The following is a 24,297-nucleotide window of genomic DNA, read 5'->3' as shown; positions in this document are numbered from 1 at the left end:
TGAATTCTTCATGTGAATATCTTTGTATTGTGATCTGGCCCTAATTTTTAATGTATTTTTATTTATGTTTTAATGTATTTTATATAAGTATATATTTGTCCTATTCGTTGTTTATTGTTTATCATTGTTTTGGTTGATTTTATGTGATGTATACTTTTTCCTTTGTTAGGTTCCTGTTCTAAGCATCAATACATAATATATATATATATATATATATATATATATATATATATATATATATATAAATATATATATATATAAAAAACGACAGGGGGCGATTTCTGACAAGACTTACAGTCGGAATCACGTGTGCCAACCTCCGCTCAAGACGTCACGTTTGTGTCTACATAATATACGTTAGTAGCCAAAGGATTAGTAAACGTAGTTTTTCGCGCATAATAAACCTACGAATGACTCTGTCGGGCTTGTTCGACTTCATGCGGCGCCAAAAGATCCGACAGGCGGATGACATCAAAGTACCGCGAGAGCAAATATTTTATGTTTTTTCGAATCCCTCTCGCGGTACTTTGATGCCACCCGCTTGTCGGATCTTGCGGCGCCGCATCAGGTCTTGCGGCTGTCTCCACAGACCACTTGAGATCGAAACACTAGACGGATTTTAATAGCAGGTGTTAACGGTTATTGAGCCAAAAACCGTTCAAGTTTTGTTTGACGAGTCCCGTGGCCATAATAAAGCATCATTAAATGTATGCATTTGAGGTATGCTTTTATTTAACTATACATTTTATTATCCAGCCTATATCATCTACCAGCAATATACACATGGCCTTATGATGACATCTGTGGTGGTCGGCGGGGCCCCTGTTGTGTGGTAAGGTTACATACTTGGGGTTTGAACAGAAGGGTCACTATCAGCTAACACTACATCGCAACATTCTTTTCATTACCACAGACTCCGGGTTCTGGGATGACATTCTACCATCACCTAAAACATACCCGATGCCGCCTTCTGCTGAGACGTGCACATTTGATAGTGAACAGACCTACACATGGCAGGTTCAACTGCTGGTGCTTTAATCAGGTTTGAAGACAAGAACGAACACATCATTGAGATCCTCCGCACTTCAACACAGCAGCATGACAAGAGCCTCATGGGCATATCAAACATTAACCATCAATCCCAATGCAAATCCCAGCAACATTTCACAGAAATGAAGACCCGTCGCAATAATTTTGAACACGGATTGTCCCTCAAACACAGCAGCAATGCCCAGGTCTTAAATAATCCTCAACTGCATAAAGTCACATTTCTTCTTTTCTTGTGTCGTATCTAAATATACAATTCAAACATGTACGTACATGTATACTCCCTATACGCAATTCAAACCAACGCGAGCAGGGACCAAATATTATTTTAGTCTGGTATTGCCTTGTAGTAATGGAACAGTCGATTAGCAAATGAGATTATGTCCAAAGACATAAGGACCACCGTTAGCATAAAGGAGATGAAATGCATTTGGATTGAACAATGCTATGGAAACGGGAATTGGAAGCCTGTCTATAGACCTTAAAAGGATAGTCAACCCCAAAATAAAAATTCTGTTATTTCTTCACCCTTATGTCATTCCAAGAAAATACTTTGAGAAATGTTTCAGTGCTTTTGCACATACAATGCAAGTCAATGAGAGACTATGTTTAACATCCTGCTAAATATATTTTGTGTTCTGCAAAAGAAAGAAATGCAAATTTGGCATTAATGACATACTCATTTTTGGATGAACTATCCTTTTAACGTGTAGACCCGAGTCGTATAACATTGGAATAATCACATTGTATAGAAAAATATCTGGCTCACTTTCACAGTTGTGGGAACAAACTTCTGTAAAATCTCAGCATATTTCCACACATTATTGCTCTCTCTGGTCTTGAGGAAGCATTAATAAAAAACAAACACGCTCTAATAAACAGAAGAAAAAAAATCAACGATTTCAGACGATGCATGTCATGTATACAAAACATCCTCCCCTGCCTTCAAAAATATAAAACAAAGCATCCCTGGCATACAAATAAGTTAACAAAAGAGTCCCGAGGTGATTTTGTTGATAAATCAGACGTGTCACAGTACAGTTCTGCTCAGGTTCCGTCCGAGCTGCTGCCCTCCGGGTCGGATCTGCTGCCCTCCGGGTCTGGTCTGGGAACGGTGAAGGGCAGTCTCACACAGTCTCTTGGAGTTGAATAGCACTCCTGCACGGGGGCTTTTAACTGGGGTCTCTGGTACTCCAAACTTCCGTTCTGTCTAACAGGCTTCCGGATTTTAGGGCTGTCGTAGATGTCCGAGCAATTCCCTTTGACCTGAGGCGTTTGGTATACCCCGGCCAGCCCTCCGATCACTTTCCTACAGTTACTCCCCTCCACCGCTCGAAAAGATGGGCTTTTGTTAAGTACCACCCCGGGAACGGTGTAGCTGGGATCCACAAGGAAGGGATCTTTGCGGAAGGCGTGGCGCTCGATGATAGGCGTAGCGTACTCTGGCTCCTGATTGGTCAGCGGCAGAGCATACTGGATTCCTGTCTGCAAGTGGTCATAGTGAGATGTAGCCTCGATGTCTTTGGCGTCCGTGTCCATGGGCCGGAATGTCGAGCCTTTTCTAGACACCGTGTCCGTGCCGAGCATCAGTGGCTGCTGGTACTCGGCTGAAGATAAAGATTCAGTTAGAGAGCAAATTAAATTAACGGAAATCAGCAGGCATGTTCATCTGGCCAACATTCAGGCAGTTGCCACTATTTCAATAAACATTCTTTTTGGCATGGTGCAGAATGATAACAACATTATAAATTGCATCTTTATCAGTCAATAAAACTCCTCAAGAAACTGTGCAGGTCATAGTCTATCTTAAACACTTTTTTAAACCTAATACAGTTCTATTAAAAATAAACAGTTTTCCACTTTTAGAAAAGTTACGGTTTGAAACTTTGAAGAGATAGTTCACACAAAAATTAAAATAAAAAATAACCTCTCAAAATAATAATTTCCTCATTTTTGGTCTACTTCAAGCTAACTAATTTAGCATTCTTTTACTACAAGATATCTCGTTATCCCTAACACTGCATGGCTCCACTGCGAAATCTCATTGGTCCAGAATCCCACTCCCCAAAGTTATATAGACCGAAGTGGAAGACGTAAAGCTTGTGCAGAAGAGTTTCTTATTTTTTTTTTATAAAACACAACACAAATGTTTGAACAAAATATAACTAACCGAACATTTATAACCGAATCAAAATGATCTTTAATTTTTTATTGTATATGTGAGATTTAAAGGGGTGGTCTAATGGGATTTCACTTTTTTACCTTAGATAGTGTGTAATATAGCCATTGAAGCCCAAACAACATCTGCAAAGTTACAATGCTCAAAGTTCACTACAAAAGGAACAGAAATAGTTTTTTAAGGACTACAATGACTACAAGCAGCTTCCTCTCGGGTAAGTGAATTTACAAACTCTTGGTCAAAATTCGCATGAACCCTGCCCTTGGAACATGCATATGGTAATGAGCGGACATCTCAAACACACATTCAAAGCAGGAGACCAAAAACAACAGAATGGGTAAGCTTGACCAATCAGACATTTTGGAGGGAGGGACTTCATAGAACCAGGAACTCAATAGCCTTATTCCTGAGATTTGAGAGAGTGGTGTAGAATACTGATGAAATATGTGAAATATAAAGTGTTTTTCGAATATCAAAACATGAATACTTATTGTTGAGTGCATAAAAACATAAAAAAACGGCAAAAAGATGACACCTTTAAAACACTGGAACCAGAAGTGCTTCTGGACCACTGTTTACATCTTGCAAAGTCGTCTTAAGTGAACACAAAATTATTTCTGCCTGCCTTTAAATCCTTATAGGAAAGTGAATAAAAATTACATAATAATTTAAACCAACTATTTTTATCTTTACCTGCCATTGCGCTGGTAACCAGGTCCAGTTTCTGGATAGGATCCTTCTCAGTGTTGTATTTGATGGTGAACTCTGTGGACTGGTGTCTGGCAAAGGGCTGTTTTATCTGTCTCCAGCAGCCTGGAGATGAGAATCATTAAACTGTCAGCCGGATTTATTTTCACGCTAGTCAAGCAGCTAAGTCCTTAAATTAAACATGCGGAGAAGAGCGGAACAAAAAAGTATATTTGGAAGAATGGATACGTCATGAAGACAATGAGAATAATTAAGACTTAAGAGAATTTTAAAATCTTTTGGCTCTGTCTGTGTAAATGTGCGCATTGCATGCATTTCTGCAATCTGTGTGCGAAGTTAAATAGTTCACATAAAATGGAAATACTAGTGTTGTTTTCTCATCCTCGCGTTGTTTCAATCCTGCATGGTTTTTTGTTCGTTTTAAAGAAAATCTTCATATTCTACGCATTATTTGCAGTTTTGAATACAAATGTGTAATGCTAATCTGCTTCCTTTAGGAGCTTGACAGCTCTTTGTTTCTTTTATCGTTTTTTACATACAAGAAAATCATGAATGACATGAAATGTGATTTGAATGACTTAATACATTTTACTTTTGGGCAACAGAGTTTTACTAACCCGTGTGATGTGCATCCGCAGAGCCGTACGTGTCCTCTTTTGTCTTCTTACTGTGGGACAATGACAAACATAGGCATCAGAGACGCAGGTGGCAGAGTCTAGGGTCTCTCCGAACCCTCATCACTCACGAAGCAGAAGAAAAGCCCTACTATTCCCCTGAAACACCTCCATGAAAGCTCTCCACTCATTGATCATCATTTCCCTACACTGAGCTCTCTCTCCAGGGACTGATTCAACTGGCACATCTCCTGACACTGACCTTTGACCCTTCTTTATCTTCCTCCTCTTGCAACTCTTTCTGAACATAAACACCCTTGCACTGAGTTTCTAAGGAATCGCAACAGACCACACGGCTTTATTGACACGGATGGCTTCAGTATCTGTTAGTGACAGCGAATCAGTCCATGTGCATAAGCGATGGTAATGCCGTCTACTGTGTTTGATAACAGTGCTATTCTAACAGATGGGTACTGAATCGAGATAAGCCTGTCATGCTTCAGTGAACATATCTGACCTTTTCAACCTCTCAAGACAAAATACAACAGCGATGTTTTATAAAAACTACACAACCTGACTTACTCGTAGAGCATTTTAACCACACAGATCCCCACCAACATAAGTATGACCAGCAAAACGATGGGTACGATTATTACAATGAGATGAACTGAAAAGGAAAAATAAAAGACAGGTTAGCAAAGAAAAATGTTAATGGCTTTCTGTAATGTTTAATAAGTTTATGTCAGACAGTCGTACCCAGATCAGCCTGAGAAGGTATCGGTTTGGTCATGTTCTGAATGGGTTGAGTTGGCAGGGCCTCCTGTGTCACCTGAGAAGAATTCACTACAAAGAGACTGAGCTTTAGTTTAAAGAGAAAAATGTAAAATAGTTGGCAAATTATATATGAATAGAGGAAAATGATGTTGTTAGTCATATGTCCACGCACACATACTTGGGGCGGGTTTGATATAAGGGCAACCTAGGAGCTGAACTCTCATGGCTATTATTCTCTGCCACTCCTGAGGTACGACACGAAGAACTCGAGCTAAGATGGACGGATGGAAGATGTTGCGCGTTTGAAGGAAGCTGTCTGAATTTCCTTCAAAAAGCTGAGATTGAAGGAAACATTGTCGTATATTAGAAGTGCATAAACAATTTTATAAAAACATCAGAGATACTTCAATCGAATTGACTCCGGTGTTAGCGTGCATAACTTTTTTGTTGTTGTTAAAAATATATATTTATAAAATCAGTAAAGCAGTGTTTAAAACCATCTCCTTGCCTTACAATGATTCACAAAGGTAAGCTTATGATGACTTGATCATTCAATAATGATTATTTGAGTCAGACTTTATGGGAAATGTCACCATGTAATTTGAAATCAAAGATAAGTACATAAAGTAACCGGACATTAAGGTTTCAAACAGAGATGGTGATAAACATGCAACAGTTACGGATTGCGGCTTCAAAGAAAACATTTTTACTAACTATATCATCGGAGCTGTTGAACTGGACAAGCGTCCTCCATCGGTTCCTTTCTTTGTACTCGATCTTGTAGCTTTTCACAAAATAGTCAAAGCCCCCAATAGTCAAGCCTGCGGTCAAAATACCTGTTAAACAAAGACACATTTAATCACAATAGTTTCATCAACAAAAAAGCAGATATGTAACTGTAATCGGCCCAAGGACAGTGATGTAAGCGGTCAGTCAGCTGAGCAATGTGACCCATTAGACACTAAAGACTTTAGAGTCGACCACATTCCTGTGGAAAACACTGAAGCAGCATGTTCCCATGGCGACGCGGAAACACCCAAAGCCCTGTTATTACCTGCTATGAACGACTAAGAACATCACAGATGTGAGGCAACCACCTCCATCAGAAGATGTGTGAAATTTCAGGATTGAAGTGTGATGACTTCAAAGTGTGTCCGAGTTGTAAAAGGAAGTTACTTGAATGCAAAAAATCTTAAAGAGTTCAAAGGCCAGTCAAGAAGTGTGTATGTCCCAACTTAACACTTTACATTTAGCAGACGCTTTTATCCAAAGCGACTTACAAAGAGTTCGGGGAGCAATAAGCGATATGTCATACAAAGAGCGATAGTACAATATGTGCTAATACAAAGTTACTAATAAGAAATCAAAGCAAAACATCAAAGCAGCTGTTTAAAGAAATGAAAGAATCTTGTGACATCAATAAAACATCAACATAAAACAAATGATAAAAAAAAAAATACATAAAAGATTATTTAAAGCCCATTCGCAAGGATGACTATAAAGATAACATTCGTTCTAAATTTATATAATAGCAGACTCCACACCAAAACCGAATATTTTCACATTAGATGAGCAATAAAACATAACGTGTTCTCTCAGCCCGACCCTATTATATTTTTATGAACACAGATGAAAATAGTTGTCTTGGGTAGCATCTTATAAACACAGCATGATGACCTGTCCTGGAGTATAAAATATTTCTTCCTGAGCCGTATTTACCCTACTAGATTTACGGCAAAGTTTTTACATGGAGCTGAGCCGCGTTCACTCAAGGTCATCACGTCCAAAAGCAAAGTTCCCACACAGGAGACAAAGTGAGCATTATCTTGCTTCGAGTACGCCGCGTCTCCTCGAGCCGAGAGAAATTAGATCGCCTGTCCTGACTGCACGCTCAAAATAAACGGCTTCCTATATTTAAACGTGCTTTTGTAAGAGGGTTTGTACTTGTGATGAATGGACACAGAGGGGATCTTTCTGTGCTTTCATGCGATACCAGGAACTGTTCAAAAGACGCAGATACCAGTTAGATGTGGGGGATGTTTGTCAACGGAATGCTTGGAAGTCCAAAGCTGGTCACGAGAAATGCATTTTGTGAGGATAATCCGCAGTGGAATAAAGCCAGATGTGACCTGTCCTCGAGGTTCCCAACTGTTGTGTGTGTATGTTGGGATCAAATCAGGACTAGGCTTTTAGTAACCGCAGCTTGAAAAAATGGAAAACTCGATCTTCATGCATCCTATATCGAGAAGGCAATCCCACAATGCATTGCAGTATATTGCTAATTTTAAGACAATAATAGAAGCGTGTCATTGATGTTTACATGTGTACAACCTGTGATCCTTCTCTTTTCTCCGAGGTCGATCTGGAGCCATGGTTGACTGTTAGTAACTTCGGCGGCCCAGGGGTCTTCAGAGATGGATGGGTGGGTACTGTTAGGGAACCAGTCAACTTCAGTCCCATCCGAGGTGACATTATGCCACGAAGAGCTGGTGATGCTTCCCACCGTCTGAAGAACCGTCTGCTTCTCACAGTCTGTAAGACAGGAAAAACAGGAGTTCAAATCTTTATCTTGTGTTTTATCTTTGTTAATTTACCTCCCATTTGCATTTAGGCTGTAAGAAGACACGTTTATCAAATGTGAAAAAAAACCTACATGATGTATAAAAACGGAAAGAAATGTGTCATATTGTGAACAACCCCCACGTCTAGCTATGAATGGACTTCAAAAGGTCCAAGCGGTAACATCCCAGTGATCTTGTGATGTGGTGATATCTTGACATATTAATGAATTCCAAACCAACACATCTTATTCATCAAAAAACAAAGAACATCAAAAGTGGGTTTATTGGTTTTAGTAGGTCTTGTGTTTACAAGCATTATAAAGCACACATGTAGAGCAAAATCACAGTTACGTGTACACTGACTCAACAGGAAGTACTCGGCTCTTAAAATTTCCACCATGTGTACAGTTAAAAGGAGACGTATGTGTTATGTACACGTTAATAGAAGAAAAGAGAGGAAAAACACATGGGCCAGTACATCCTGTTTAGTCCTGATTTGATAGATGATGACGTAACAGATGACCAACATGTGGGCAGAAGGACGATACCAGAAGGTTACTGAAATCAGTCCGAATCATTTTGCATACAATGCATTTGAACAACAATGGGTTGTTCTTCCGCTCAAGGCACGTAAGAACAATTTAAAGTACACCATCCAGGCATTGATATTTTTACAATCTTGCAGGCTTTGTTGGAAAGATAAACTGCACGGTGGGATGCAACTGGTGTATTGGAGATCACTGTAGGTTTTTTTTAATGGCACGATGTTGACTGTGCACAAGCTTTAAGCTAATTGGATTATTGTGAATCAATTGACATACATTGATTTGTGTCCAAACATCTATCAACCTTGTCACCCGAAACTCATCAATTTCATCAAAATCCACTCCGAACACAGATCCTATTCTGGACCAGAAGACATTAGAGTGATATCGAATGGAAACATACATTCGTGAATCCATATTATTTGACTAATGCTTGTGTGCTTTATTAAAGGAAATAGCAAACGGTCAATGTATACATGTTGTCATAAATGGTGCGGTACAGCAGGGTTATTATCGTTAGGTAAAATTTTAACTATTCAAATTTGTTTGTTGAAATAAAATAAAATATAGGCCCAATATTATTGGATAAACAAACAGAATGAAATTAGTAATGTTGCACTAGCAATAAACCCAAAATCAGTTTAAGTTGAAGCATTTAATAAAATAAATAAAAAACTGAAATTAAAATGTGACAAACAACTATAAAATGACAAAAGCACAGCATTGCAATAAAACTAAAGTAAGAGGTACAGTTAACGTTTGGGACTCATGTTGGCACTTGCATTTGGCATGTGGCGTGTGAACTTGATCCGCATGAAACGAGTCTGTGCAGGCACATATCTTCCATAGGAAGTTTTCTGATTTATACCAGATACAAACAGCCAGAGAAAAGCCAATTCAGGTGATCAGATGTTCCCACGCCTTCCATTCATTCTGATAAACCATACATACGGCTTTCCCTTTACAAACTGGTTAAAGAAAAACAGCCGGGCCGCCAACACCTCCTTACTCTACTTCCTTTTTTAACAGAGGTGTCAATATGCTGGTCAAACAAAACTGTTACACAATGTCAACAGCAGGAAAGACAGCAGGTGGCAAAACTAATCATGTCAACACAGATCCGGAAATAACAGGATTAAAGATTTAGTTCCGCCAAAAGTGAACGTGAGGCTGAACAAATGACGACAGAAATGTGACATTTAGATCATTTTTCAACAACCATTTAACAAGACGATCTTACCATTTGTGACAAACGTGAAGAGCGATTCAGACAAGGATCCACTGCAAGAAAAAAGAAATACATTCATCAACACAAAGCTTTAAAGACAAAAAAAATATCATTTTTAAAGTGTTTCATTAAAGTCCGGTCATGTGAAGGCCAAGCCCACTGAAGCCGACAGGGAGATCCCACTGTCAATTGGATTTTCCTTTGTCAAATCACAGTCACGCCGCAGGCCAGACCTCCCTCACTGCAGCCCACCCCTCTGACAGGAGACTCAGGGTACAGCTGGGCCCGTGAAAAGCGTCGCGGCGTGTTAATTACAGAGGGCAATTGCCTTTCTGTCAGACATTACTTAAAAACCTGTCATTTTCACACACTTCCTGGATGTGATTACTTTTATGGCATTCGTGCGATCGAAGGCAGAGCTCCGGGTGCAATGTGGTTTACGCCAGGAAAAAAACTGGATTGATTGTGTGCCAGGCTGCCAGCCAAAACAAACGTAGATCTGGCACATAAAATGCTGATGATGGAAATGTAATAGTTAAAATCAATGAATCAAACACCAGTCAACACCAAATGATGCAAATGACGTGAGGCGCAGACAAAGAAATGTGTTACCAGCTTCACTTCAAACCCACAGTAATGCGATTACTGTAACTCGTATTGGATTTTATTTGTTCAGGTCAGACCCTGAGGACTGTTGCGTCATCAACATAATCTGTTTATGGGGGAATGATGGATTTAGCTCAGTCTGTTTGTGAAATAACACGCCAATCCACTCGTGCAAACATTACGTTTCATAAATCTTTCATGTCATTCTTGCGAACTACAATAATCGAAAAACACATTTCAGTCGTTGAATTAAAACAATCATGAGTATTAATGATGTGGAATATTACAGTGTCAATTTCAAGTATGGCAAAAAGCCAATGTAATCTCATGGCAACTCGTAATCATTTTGAGAGGTTCATTCAAACTCGTTTATATTTCAGTACAATCTGCAATTTTCTACATTATATATTATATTACAATAAAAAATTATGCTTTCAGCCAAATTAATTTTAATTCTATGCTATTTTATTTATTCATAATGAGGCAATATCTCAATGCAGGCAATAACTCGGAGAGTAAACCAGACACCGGTACTGAATAATTACAAATTTTAACATTTCGTTGCTGTCCTTCAAAAACCTTTGTGTTTTTTAAATGATGTCATACTGTGATTTCAAAAGTTGACAAGCACTTTTTAATATTTTTTCTCGGTTCGATATTTGCAAAATCCAGTGACAAACATAAAGGGTGACTAATAATAATGATTTACGACCAAAAAATGTAATCACAAAACATGGAGATCCAAGATTTCTGAAGGACAGCAGCGATATATTTAATATTAGCATGATATCAATAATTATTGTTAATATCATGATTTTTGTTAACCCAGGTATATCATGACAAGCCTCAAAATCAACCACCAATATGACTGAATAAAGCCTGTCGTCCTCTTCATAAATCACCCCTCAAACTGTCCTTAGAGACTCTAATAAGAGGCAATCCCAGTATCGTTTTCAACCCCCATCCCTTGTGACACATCTGTGGTACAGCCACTGTCCAGACAATGGCCCTGACCGTTCATCCCACTAACAGGACAGAATTCACAGCATACCCTCGATCTGATGGCTAGATCTCCTAGAAGAAACCTGTCAAGGTCAAATTCAGCCAAAGCTATGAGAAACAAATCTGCTTTAAGACTTGTGACTTGTCAGAGACAGACTATTTTAGATTTTTTAAACTGACCAATGAAATAACATTAGATCTGTTTTACTGACCAAAACAGATCTGTTTCCAACCTGTTAACGCATCAGTTTGCTCAATGTTCTGCAAATTAATCTTATAGCAAAAACATTAAGTAGCAAGTGGTCATTCCAAAAGAACACCAAAAACATAACTCACTCTATGGACTGGATGCCATTGGCTCTTACAGCAGGGTAGTGACTGAGCCCTCGGCGCCCCTCTACCGTGATGGGTCCTCCAAACTGATCAATGATAACCCCAGCATGCACTGCTGCTTTACACAGAACAGACGTCTGAAACGGAAGATGGAGAGACAATCATGAAGGTATGAATTGTATACAACCTTAATGTTTTAATGCATGTACAATATAAGTCTTACAGTAAATATTACAGCAGACAGATAAAAAGGAGGATTCAGGACACAACTGTTTACTATATCCAATAGAGATATAATACGTAATACACTGTGAATAATCCTGCCAGCACAAGCAATTCGATTTACTCTGGAATCTCGTAATTGCAGAGAGACCTCAACTGAACACAAACCATGCATTACTGGTAAGAGCACAGATTTGGTTTGGATTTTTGAGTGAGGGGGGCTGTATTACAGTAATATTAATAGGCGGCAGAAGTACTTAACATTCCTCAAGAAACCTCGCTAAAACTAGCGGTTTATTAAAGCCTTCACACAAACCATTGAAAAGTCCCCTTTGTTCAATAGCCTGGACCAGGTAACCCATTCGTGAAAGTAAAAGGTCTTTTAACTATCACATCCAATTCAAACATGGAGTTTACATTATTAACTTTCAATCTATTACAAATCGTGACAACCATATTGACGCCATATATTGTGCTCGGATTCTTGTGTTTGGTCTCGGTTTTGCTAAATAAGTACATCCACTATTTGGAAACACTTTACAATAAGGTCATTTGTTAACAATATATTTGTAGCTTTCTATTGTAGTCTATTAATCATTGTAAACGTTAGTTCGTCATTGTAAACGTTAGTAGAGTCATCGGATAAAAATCATGCTAAACTATAATCGCAAGCGTGTGAGAAATCCACCCAATCAGATTTCGCTCCCGTTGTGACATAGTAACAGGCTCTTATTATAATATTACCACCACGTTTAAATAGAACGTTCAAAAGCCAGTGTTAGACTAACTCTATATTTATGTGTTATCTGGCAAATGTGCACTTGGAGCTTGGCTGTACGTTTGGTAAAACATTATGTCTGTTAATATGTTTAGCCGCGGCAAGATGTCATATCGTTTTTCTAACGAACCAGGGCGAATACTGCGGTTAGTTTCGTTTTAAACGTCTCAAATAATTAGTCATTGTAAGTGATGTGGACAAATGTTAACAAAAGTGATTTTGAAGTGAAGGTGCATAAATTATGAGAATATTCATAAATTCATAACAATCTCTTTTAATACGTGGGAGATAAAATTTGAGTCAACTAAACGCACTTTCATGCAGTGAAATTAAAATGCTTTCAACTTTTTTTTTGCCTACCATGAGCAAAACAATGTACTGCGGAAGGACACAGACAAGCGTGTAGGGTGTCCTGGGTGGTCTGCTGTGTTGTATTGAGATCATTAGTGAATCATAACTCTGATGAGTTTTCAGAAGATTCATTGAATCTTATCTACAGAAACAGCTGTTCTGCATTCAGACAGAGATGCTTCATTAACCTGAACATGTCTCCTCCAGTCAAGACCGCAAACATAGCGCTATCTGCAATCTCTAACTTTGATTTATGACTTTACAATTTATCTTCTAAATAAAGCTCATGCAACAAGAACGTCAGAACAATTAAAACGTTCAACTGGATGGGAAAGCTGAATAAAGTTAATTACATTTTGTTATTTCCAAACAAACTTAATTCACCTTATAATATATGTAACGCAAAAGTAACAAGACTTGTGGCACTAAACTGCCCTACTGGAATTCCGTTTCTCATATTTGCATAAAGAGGAACCGTTTTATTCACTGTGGTCATAATCCATCTAGAAGTGATATTTATATGTAAAACAAAGAATAAATTCACATGTGTTTGGAGCAACTGTGGAACAGTTTTCCCTTACTGCAGTGTAATTCCAGAATCCTCAGCTCCACCCATTCTTCACAAAAGGCGATGTGAAATAATCAATCGCTCCCGTTTTTCTAAAGCCCTCTGCGCTCGCATATCAAAGCAGACAGCAGCAGGGTGGAAATGCAAACCCCTGTGCTCCATTGTTGGCTAAGGTCCCGTCGGTCGGGTGTGCATTAAGCTCAGAGTCGTGTCTCTTTTGTCTTTCTTGAAAATCTGTGATGCGTGATTGGGGTTCATGCTACTTAAAGCAAAAAGAGCTCCTCCGAACCATGACTTCAGTGTGTGGAAATGTATCATTAGTAAAACACAATGCAGAGAGATTGTCACGCTCTGGGTGCGTTTCCCAAAAGCATCTTCAGCCAACGGTATCAACGGTATTCATACGGTATCAGGAAACAGTCGTAACTACATCTTTCATTTCCCCAACGATGCATCATACTATGGTGGTCAACCAACGAGTTATGTCGTTGTTTGGGAAAACGCACCCCTGATGGACAGAAGTTGTCCCACATTCACTACCAGTGTGGTGCCACAGGCCGAATAAATGTTAAACTGAAAATACAGAATTTTTGCAGTTTTTCTGTATTGTTTATTCATTTAATTTTAACGCCATAACAGCAAACAAGCCTATTTTTAGGGCAGCCCATTAATGCGATAGTTCACCCAAAAATATGAGAGATGTGATGGTAGCTCAAGCTTGCGTTTTGAAATACTGTTTTCACCACACAATAGGATTAATTGCAATATTAAAATTCAACAGGTTCAAACATTAATGATACGAGCTGCATTGATTGAATACAAGTCCTAGAAGTGTCGAAGATCTCAATTTCTTTTGTGCTGAATTTAAAGGGACAGTTCAACCGAAAATGAAAATTCTGTCATCATTTACTCACCTTTCAAATCTGTATACATTTCTTTGTTCTGATGAACACACAGAAAGATATTAGGAAGAAAGCTTGTAACTAAACAGATCTCGCCCCCCGTTGACTCCCATAGTAGGAACAAATACAATGGTAGTCAAAAGTGCCCCAGAACTGTTTGCTGTCCTACAGTCTTCAAAATGTCTTCTTTTGTGTTCAACAAAATGAGTCAATGGGGGCAAGATCTGTTTGGTTATAAGCGTTCTTCCAAATATCTTTGTGTGTTCATCAGAACAAAGACATTTGTACAGATTTGGAACTCGGAGAGGGAACAATCCCTTTAAATTCAGCACAAAAGAAATTGAGATCTTAAGACACTTAACATTTATACAAGATCAAAACATATTTTTGAGTCAATTTGAGGCCAAACTGAAAATCTACGACTTGTATTCAATCAATCCAGCCGTATCATTAATGTTTACACCTGTTGAATTTTAATATTGCAATTATTCCTATTGTGAGGTGAACACAGTTTTCAAAATCGTAAGCTTGAGCTACCTTAACATCTCTCATATTTTCTAAAGAGGTCTCAATCTTTGACGGAAAAATTCTCTCTCCCGCCGTGATCATCAATAACATTTTGTCGAACATAACTTTTCAATTGCCCTCACCAAATCAATACAACCACAGCGTCCCGTGACACTGACACATATAAATGGCCGGCCAGCTTTGTTTTCACAACCAGGAAGGCATCTTACCACAATGGTAAGCTTTCAGAAACAACCCTAGAGTTATGGCTCAAAGCCCAAGCACATGATTCATTCCACACAAAAAACATCAAACCAACCATTGCGGTTCCACCAACCCCTCACGTAACCCAAAGCTCCGACCCCGATTCACTGGAGAGGTATGTACAATTACATAAACGCCTTTTATTCAGACCTCACTGCCCACTAACTGACCGGAGAGAACAATGGAGCCAGCACAAATGATTCGTCACCGAGTGTCCTCGGGCCGTCCGCGCGCACACACCTCAGCTACACACAAGCCCTGACACAACAAATGCCCAGAAGACAATAGGACGAGCCATTGGCACATTCCACCCCCGACTTCTGGCCCGCTTAACATTCTCAGTAAAGGCCCCAAAGGCTTGAGCACCTGTGGGAAAAATCTCTTTGGGGAAGGCGCTTTTCCTGCTTGTGCATAACAGCCACTACAACGCCATCTGAAACCCGTGAGGGAAGCATCGGAGGCGCACGTCTCTGTCGTAAATAACTTCTGCGGTTTGTCGAAATGAGCCGTCGCATGTCGACCGCACCTGAAGAAAACAATGGGACGGTACTCACATGTCTATAGCCCAGGGAAACGTCCCCAGACACGTCTCCCTTCACCCCACCGCATCCGGCCGGACAGAACTTCCTATGCGTGGAGAGAACAAAGCGAAACATCTGCTTACACCCGTCAGTTATATATAGCCGAAAGATAAAGCTTTCGGAAACACTTAGTCGAGTGAGAAACTAAAATCATATGTCGATCAATCGCAAACCCAAACATCATTTACTCACCTTCGAGTTGTTCCAAATCTGTGTTAAGTTCTTTGTTTGGATGGACACAGAAAAGGTTTTGGAAGAATGCTTAAAACCAAACAGATTGGAAAATAATCTAATGGTATATCATATAATGGTAGTCAAAAGTGCCCCGGAACTTTGCTGTCACTCGAAGGTGAGTACATGATGACACAATTTTCATTTTTGGGTGACGATACCTTTAAGGATTTAATAAATGAAGTAAAGCTTGTCTGACTGACATATAGAATATGGCGGTTTGAGCAATGGGGGGCTTAGCAAAGCATCAGTCGCCTGTTGTTGAGATGTCTGATGTCTTTTCATGCTGTTATATCCTGACATAACACAAACATTCACACGTTCTTACCTGTACTTTGAAGCTGGGAAATGGTTGCCTTTGTCTAAGCATGTTAGCAGCTCTGTGGAGGAAGGCAGAGGCGGACATACAATGAGTGTAAAAATGGAAACGGGACGCTATCTCGACAACAACAACAAGAACAACAGGACACGAGTGTGACAACAGGATGACAGACTTACTTCCTGTGACACGCCGGGACACATAACAAACACAGACCCCAATTTTGATTTCACATTTTAAACCGTGATTTTCTTTAGTGAACAAATAACCATAAAATATACTAACTAAAAAAAACTGATGATTCTTGAGCCAGCGAATCCAGACGGGGTGTTGGCCCTGTGAAGATGATATTTTCTTCTCAGTTTAAAGCGACGTTACCTTTGTGGTTGTCTGTGGAGTATGAGAGCAGAAATCCTCTTCCAGAGATGTGCTGGCTGCTGCGGAAGCGGACGGTCAGTTCACTGGACTCTGTATGAAGCTGGGAAGTCTCAGGCATGGGACCACCACAGTATTTCCAGGAGACTGGAAGACAGAAAACATGGCGGAAGGTTTATTCAAATGACTTCATTTCAAAATGTAATTTTATTTCAAACTAAACACTAACAATATATTAACAATTTCCAAAATGAATGCTTTACTTTAGCTACAGAGGAGTCTAAAAGACTGAGACCATGTTAAATCTGGGACTCAAAGTCTAAATGATACCATTTTTTTTCACAAAGCAGTTAATACAATAGGGTATATGTATTCGGACACGAGTGTAGGGTGTATTATAAAACTGAAGTACTGCAGCTACGTCAAGAGTTTTATTTGACGGATAATTCTTTAAGAAAACCCTGATTGATGAAACCAAAGATGTAGGAAGACAGAGATGGTGGTTTAGTGGAAGAGGCATAAAAAGACCTCTGTCTATACATACTGCAATTTTGTATTTATATTTTCTTTCTATATTATTTGTGTGCTTTGCATTTTTTGCGTTTTGTTTTTCGAATTTTCTTGATGCTTAGAAGAACATTGTGTGATTCTGTAGTGGGTTCAAGAAACATCTGCTGAATGAAGAACAGATTTAACACACAAGTTTTCGTGAATATCCGCGTGACTGACGCATCTATCAAACTTTTCACAACTACAAAGCTTCAGTCCCCCGCGACTCCAAACTGTCATTCAAGAGTCACTCAGAATTTCAGTCATCCCACAGCGCACGCTTTGATCAGTGGACGTGTCTGAGGTTCGACTATGACACGGTGATGCCGTTTGCGGTTGGCGTAGTGCTTTTATGTCCCCAGGTTTCTTTTCCCGTCATGTCTGCTATATAAAATTTTATTGTTACGTTGGTTCTGGTTTCATAAAAGACCCTCAATGCAGACGGCAAAAAAGTGTCTCTAATGTTAATCATCTGTGGGTCCAGATAAACAAGATCCTTTTTTGGTGCCTTTCTACCTGACAGGGTTAAAAGAGAATAGCCTCATGAATCAAGCCATTTATTTCATGGGAAATACTCCAAAATCATTTTCTGATATTCCTCGCTATTCATAATTTACTGAATCACATTGATGTAGAATGAGGCCAAAGTAAACTACCGGTAAATAAGACTTGTAGACATTCCAACACGCCTGAATGTCAAACCCAATGTAAAAAACATTGAATCTTGCTTTTTGGTTACAAACAAGTGATATTATCCTTCAGTAAACTGGGAACGAATGCTGCAAGAAGTCAATCTGTGACGGCTGCAAGCTCATGGTAACGCTCTGATATAAAGTGTGTTACTCAGGTTTACTCACAGTAATGTGTCCTGAAGGAGTATAGACTGACTAAACACCATATGATCTGCATTACTGCAATATGTGACCCAGTCTGTGAAAAAACTGAGAGATTTCCAGGCCTCCTAATAGACATCATGGTTATAGTTTTTGTCAAGGTCCAGAAAAGCACTAAAGCCATTGTTATATTATACAATTTAACAATGTCTTTTGTACTTTTCTGGGCCTTGGCAACAACTATAAACATGTTGTCTATGAGAAGGCCTGGAAATCTCACGGATGTTACCTAAATATCTTTATTTGTGCTCCGAAGACGCTGGGAGATCTCAAAACATGTTTAACGTCATGTGGGTGAGTATCGAGTAAATAAAACCCCACAAATTAGATTTTGGGATGAACTTACCCTTAAATACGTTTTTTAAAAGACCCTTGGCCATTTTCATTAAGGCTTAAGAGACTTTTCTTGAAATTAAAAATTTTAATTTTTACTTTCTTAACTGAAAATAAATTGCCCGGACATATCTTTAAATGTGTCATCGCCATTGTTTTGTGTAAAGAAGCAAGTCAGTAATGTTTTTATCAAAGGCATTTTATTAAAAGCGATTTAATGGAATTTAGGCATAGCATTGGCTTAAGCTAAGCCGCGTCTGCGAAACTGGGCCTCTGTGTTTAAACCTTTATTAAACACGAGGAACAAAATTGTTCCCATTCTGAGATTGTTCCTGTACTGACTCAAGCATCAACAAAAGAGCCGATAACACCAAATCTCATCTAAGGTCCTAACAGCACAAAATAAAACACATCCTTTAGGCATTTATCAGAGGCCTGGACACAACAGTTATCATCTTCAACTAGTAAAGCACAGACACAAAGTCTGATTTATTTCCTACTATAGTAATCACTTTTGGAAAATTGCTATACAATGTTTGTTAAAGCAACACCAATGATATGTTCATTGCATACATGACTTTGCCTCACCTTTTTCTGCCCCACTTGATCCTTTCAAAACCTCCAAGTAGTCCGACTTGCAATCCTTCTTCTCCATGTTGAGGTCTCCGAATTTGAGGATGATGGTGTGACCGATGGGAACGCGGATTCGCCACTCACACCAAGAGTTGTTGGGATAGGTTCCTGGGTAGTTCTTGGAGGAGAGCACACCACTTTCTTGACCCAGGACATAATGGCCACAGCCATCATCTAGAAGACAGCATCAAGATCGGAAAATAAGAACTTTTATTTTTAAGGGAAAGTTCAGACATAAAATTATAAGTCTGTTACCATTTACTACCATATCCTCGTCATTTCAAACCTGTATGACTTTCTTCTGCAGAACACAAAAGATGATATTTTGAAGAACATTTGCGGTACCCATTGACTTGCCATGGTTTTATTTTGTGTCCATACAATAAAAGTGAATGGGTTCCGCCAATGTTGGGCTACCAACATTCTTCAAAATATCTTCTTTTGTGTCCTGCAGAAGAAAGTAAGACATAAAAGTTTGAAATAACAAGAGTGCTTGTGGCCCGACATGTCTAATTCTCAACCAGTGGTGTATGTTTGAGACAGGGATTACCAACCGTATGACAAATTAACATACGCTTTGATGCTTGAGAAAATACTTTAATCTAAATTCGTTTTTTCCACACCTAATGCTAAAACAGAATTATATAGAAATGACCTACGCTGAACTTTTCTAAATATCAAAACATTTCTGTTATCAAATGGCTTAACGCTTAATGCCCATTTCTTTCTCAACTAACATTCGCACATACCCAACAAGCTGATACACGCCAAAACTACATAAATCAAATAATATTGTCACACAAAAGCAGACGGAAAGTTAAATTAAAACAGTGTTTCAACACGTACATGCCTTAGGACCCTAAGACAAGTCAAAACACAAGAAGTCTTTACTTAAATAGACCTTGCGTTTGGTAATTCCAAGTGAACGTCTCAATCATTTACATTTAGCAGACGCTTTTATCCAAAGCGACTTACATTCACACTGATTCACTCCAGAAACGAGACGGGACAAAGGTGGGTGTTAGAGACAGTCAGCTGCTGGTTACAGCCCCTGTGGATATGCCAGAGGCGCACAGATCCCACGCGGGGGGAGGCTTGTGCATGAATATGCACACACAAATCTCACACTTCGGTCCTTGTTTACTGATACGATACGGCCCGTAACGCCACTGTCTCTCACAGTAAAGGCACTCACACCTGTGATGGCTCCAACAACTCTTCCTTTTCAACCTGACAGCTGGGCCTCCAGCAGCCATGAAGGAACTCGACGCTGATGTGTGTGCACATAACAGTCATTCAAGACATTGAAGACATTCTTCAAATGACAGAAGGTATGAACTATATAAATAGCTTGGTGGGTTTCTAAGGGAAGGTGAAATAACCAGGAAGGGACAAAAGCGCTTTCTTTGACCTGAGCTAGTGTTACGTCAGTGTTAAATGTTAACGGGCACACAGTGGCCTTTGTGGTCAGGACTGAACTCCGTCCAGATGTAGGGCAGGGTTTGTGTGTAGAATTAGTGGGTGGAAAATGTAAACTGAAGGGACCCACCTTAGGGCAGGTGGCAGACAAATGACATCACACATATATCATTTTGTGAACCAATGAGCAGAGCCACTGAGAGGGAGTTGTGTCAACTCCGTTGACTCCAATGGAACAGTTTTTTGACCTGAATGGTGGTTCATGGAGGCTCTCAATAGTTCCCTGAAGTTACTAGTAAAGCATGGAGCTGTGGCTAAACAGACCAACTGAGGTAAACTTTTAACCCATTTAATGATAAAAAAATTAAGGAAATAAAGCATTTAAAGATCTGAAGCCTCCATGAATCATGTGACAAGCAAAAATGTTGAACTTCCATTTGCGAAACTCTGTCTCTCAATGGCTCTGCCACTGAGCATAAAGCTAAGCTATAGCATCCATATGTCTGGGTAGAATATGAGTATACAGGCGCAGAACAAATTAACAAACCGTTTCAAAAGACCATTTTCAGTTTTTCGGAATTGATGCATTTAGGTTAAATGAACATTTTTGTTTCATTCTGTGAACTAGTACCAATATTTCTACCAAATTTCGACTAAAATAGTCTTTCTATTTGCACTTCTTTTCAGGAAGGAGGAACAGGTTAAAATAACATAAACTGTGCTCCGTATTTTCTCCAGGCCTCAAATACTGTTCATATTCACTTTTAAGCAAAACAACTGTAAAATTTTGACATTTAGGAAAAGAAAAAAACATGCGATGACCTCGATTTTTATCACAGTTTTCATGCGTCATGTCATGCTGTCGGTCTTTCACATAGCTGTTGTATGACTTTATGTCACTCCTGAGGTTTAATATTGTTTAAATTCAACAGACACTGGACTGGAATGGCCACAATACATCTAGAATGTTTTTTCAAATTAAAACATTTATATTTAGTCAAGATAGATATGTTTTCAACCCCTATCATCTTTCCAATATAAAAAAAAAACATTTTTCAGAAATTTGATTTACATGACAAACATTTTCCCATTTGCTCTCTATGTTGCTCGTAACTGGAATGACGTCAATGTCTGTGAAGCATTTTACTAAAAATTCATGGTTGTATTTATTTAAAAAACGATTAAATTATGATTCATTTTTAGACCTTCATCGGCGGAGTAACAACACCACAAAAAGGTTAAAATGTCCAAGCATGAAGGTGTGCTATCCACTTCCACTTTTCTTATTCATTCTAACAAAAAAAAGAACATGGCAGAACTTTACAATCAGACCTTTGAGCATGTTTAGAGGAACACCTGGCCATCTCCGGCCTCAGGGTGGAAAACTAAATATTCACAACAGACAGAGTTCTGCATGTACAGGCAATGCAAGTGTCTCTCAACAAATGCAAAGTATCAGTTCACAATAGCCGAGGATATTAGACTCAAAAACTATAATGACACAATTTATAATTGTGGGAACGTTTGATACAAAAAGAGTGAATATATAAGCTATTATGTGCATTTTGGGTAATCGAGATCTCTCCCCGACTTTAGGTTTAAAACCCCAAAACTTAATCTTCTCTTTACTTAAAAGCATCTGTTTCTTCAAATTAAATCTTACTGCGAACTGTACGGTCGAACTTTAAATATTAAAAATACTTCATGTTCTAAGTTGTTCATCTTCCCTGGCTTCAACCCTATTCCTACTTGTAAATATTGCTTTGTAGACCACGCTTACGGTTTGCTCTTTAGGCAAAACGTTAAACGCTTTTTAATTTTGAAGTTGCTTCGAATAAAAGCGTATGCCACATGAAAACGTAAATTCACCTATGTTTAAACAATAGCTCGCAAGATAGATGGTCAAAGCTGCATCTGAAAACATTCAGGCACTTGGGTGACAATACAGGCACTCTGTGAGAGTTGGACAAAAAAAGTTAAAAGTTGGACAAGTAGGCTTCTGCCTGCATGTTTGTGAACTGCTGTATATCTTCTGTGTGGGGTAGTCAGCAGATTTTCTGATGAGCCAAAGTTTTCCAATCTACCTTCCTGTATTAACATTCATATAACAATCTTTAAGTTTACAATGCTTCACGTTCACAGCTCGGGTTTAAAGGAGACGCATCACCACACATTGACCATATGTCAGCGATAAAGGTGGGCACAAATACAAAGATCTTGCACATTAACAATTTGTTTCAAAAAGACAGATTCAAACAATCAACCCGTCAATTTAACTTTGTTAGTTAAACCATGTTAACCACAAATACGATCCACATATACTGTGGTTTCACCAAAATAACCATATTTATAGTCAAACTGCCAGTTACTACACGTTTACTGTGGTGAAACCAATAATCATTCCCCGAAGAAGAGTTCAAAGGACGCGTCTGAAACATTGTAACTTTTGCGTGCGCGTTTCCAAAGATACAAAAGTATCACCGCACGTGACACAAACAGCAGAAAGTCGCCGTCGATCACCGGACCGCCAAACTTCACTCGCCGGCCCTTTTGTGTCCGATCGTCTGCCTTGTTTTGTTCACTTACCCGGTTTCTCGGCAAGCGCGAACGGGCGAATCGAGCAGACGAAGATCAGTCCATGTAGTAATGTGTATCCAGACATCTCCGCTTCAAACCGAGGTGAAGTAAAAACAAAACGCGAGGACGCATTGGAGAAGCTTCACGACAGCATGTTTACAGAGGGGAAAAAAACTCGTGTGTGTGTGTGTGAGGGTATCGTGGACAAGCAAACCACGCTCCCCAAACGCCTTGAATGAACTCTTCCGTGTTTTCCCACAGGCGGCACCAAGCGGTTACTAAACCAGTCCGACGGGTCTTGCGTTGTGTAGATAACGTTACAGTATGGATAGCGAGTGTGGGACAGATACACGATAAACAAACATACGAGTTACAGTTTACATTTTAATCATTTGACCAATTCTACAACGGCGTGAAAAGAAATTCAAGTTGGTAACATTCGAGTACTACTCGAAATTACGAGTAAAAAGTCACAACGATACGAGATGAAGTCGTGTTAATGCGTTGACAATAGTCGCGGAAGTAGGACATACATATTGCGACTTTTTTCTTGTCGAAATTGTGACTTTTTGTTGCCAAAATATTACGATTGATTTGTATGCGTTGGGCCTCCAGTCATTTAATATAACTTGACTAGACCTTTGATATTACTTTTACGGACCTCAATTTTTTTCATAAGATAATATGTTGCATAGTCTATCGTTAGAATAGTTAATATAATTATTATTGTATAGGAAACTTAGCTTTAAAAGGATTTTAATTTCAGGCAGCGACCCACAACATATGGACAGAGTTCATTCACCACATGACCTGTTTTTAACATCCACCGCCATAAGGTTTAATGACTGAACGATTTGTCAATCTAATTCAAGAGTTTTATTTTAGCGTCGAATAAAACACAACAAATATGACCAAAGCTTTGAGATTAAAGTGGGTTATGTTTTCATGTAGATGCAACAGATTTGTTTGGTTTATTTTGACATATTTGTGTATGGCAGGATGGGTAATAACGATGGTAAATTTCCTTACGACATTGCGCCCCCTTGTGAGAAGAAACCTACACGGAAAGTGAAAATGCTACTGTAGTGTTCCATAGAATGAAGTCGTCTATATTTGTCTAGTTTTTACTGCAATATCATACATTCTCTTTGCTGTAAGAACAAATGACATAAACAAGATAAAATTGCAAGCAATAACA

The 24,297-nt window shown here is 39.0% G+C and overlaps 1 protein-coding gene across 2 annotated transcripts; it reads right to left on the bottom strand.

Moving 5' to 3' along the window:
• Positions 1 to 707: 707 nt before the first annotated feature.
• dcbld1 (discoidin, CUB and LCCL domain containing 1) lies at positions 708 to 23,605 on the bottom strand. Of its 2 annotated transcripts, none has more exons than XM_079474685.1 (15): positions 23,109 to 23,605; positions 19,059 to 19,277; positions 16,699 to 16,842; positions 16,330 to 16,381; positions 15,744 to 15,816; positions 11,601 to 11,734; positions 9,669 to 9,709; positions 7,654 to 7,854; positions 6,037 to 6,158; positions 5,501 to 5,657; positions 5,305 to 5,391; positions 5,131 to 5,215; positions 4,552 to 4,601; positions 3,920 to 4,039; positions 708 to 2,654 (listed from the first exon to the last, which is right to left on the bottom strand). In XM_079474685.1, the coding sequence occupies exons 1-15, from the start codon at positions 23,182 to 23,184 to the stop codon at positions 2,095 to 2,097; spliced, it is 2,121 nt and encodes a 706-aa protein (XP_079330811.1). In that variant the 5' UTR covers positions 23,185 to 23,605; the 3' UTR covers positions 708 to 2,094. The 2 variants fall into 2 exon arrangements, with proteins under 2 accessions (XP_079330811.1, XP_079330810.1); XM_079474684.1 differs by having other exon boundaries at positions 714 to 2,654; positions 5,495 to 5,657; positions 23,109 to 23,466.
• Between the last annotated feature and the right edge of the window lie 692 nt (positions 23,606 to 24,297).

The sequence above is a fragment of the Barbatula barbatula genome, assembly GCF_947034865.1.
Source record: "Barbatula barbatula genome assembly, chromosome: 15".
In the NCBI taxonomy this organism is placed as follows: domain Eukaryota; kingdom Metazoa; phylum Chordata; class Actinopteri; order Cypriniformes; family Nemacheilidae; genus Barbatula; species Barbatula barbatula.
This window is presented reverse-complemented; position numbering and strand designations above follow the sequence as displayed.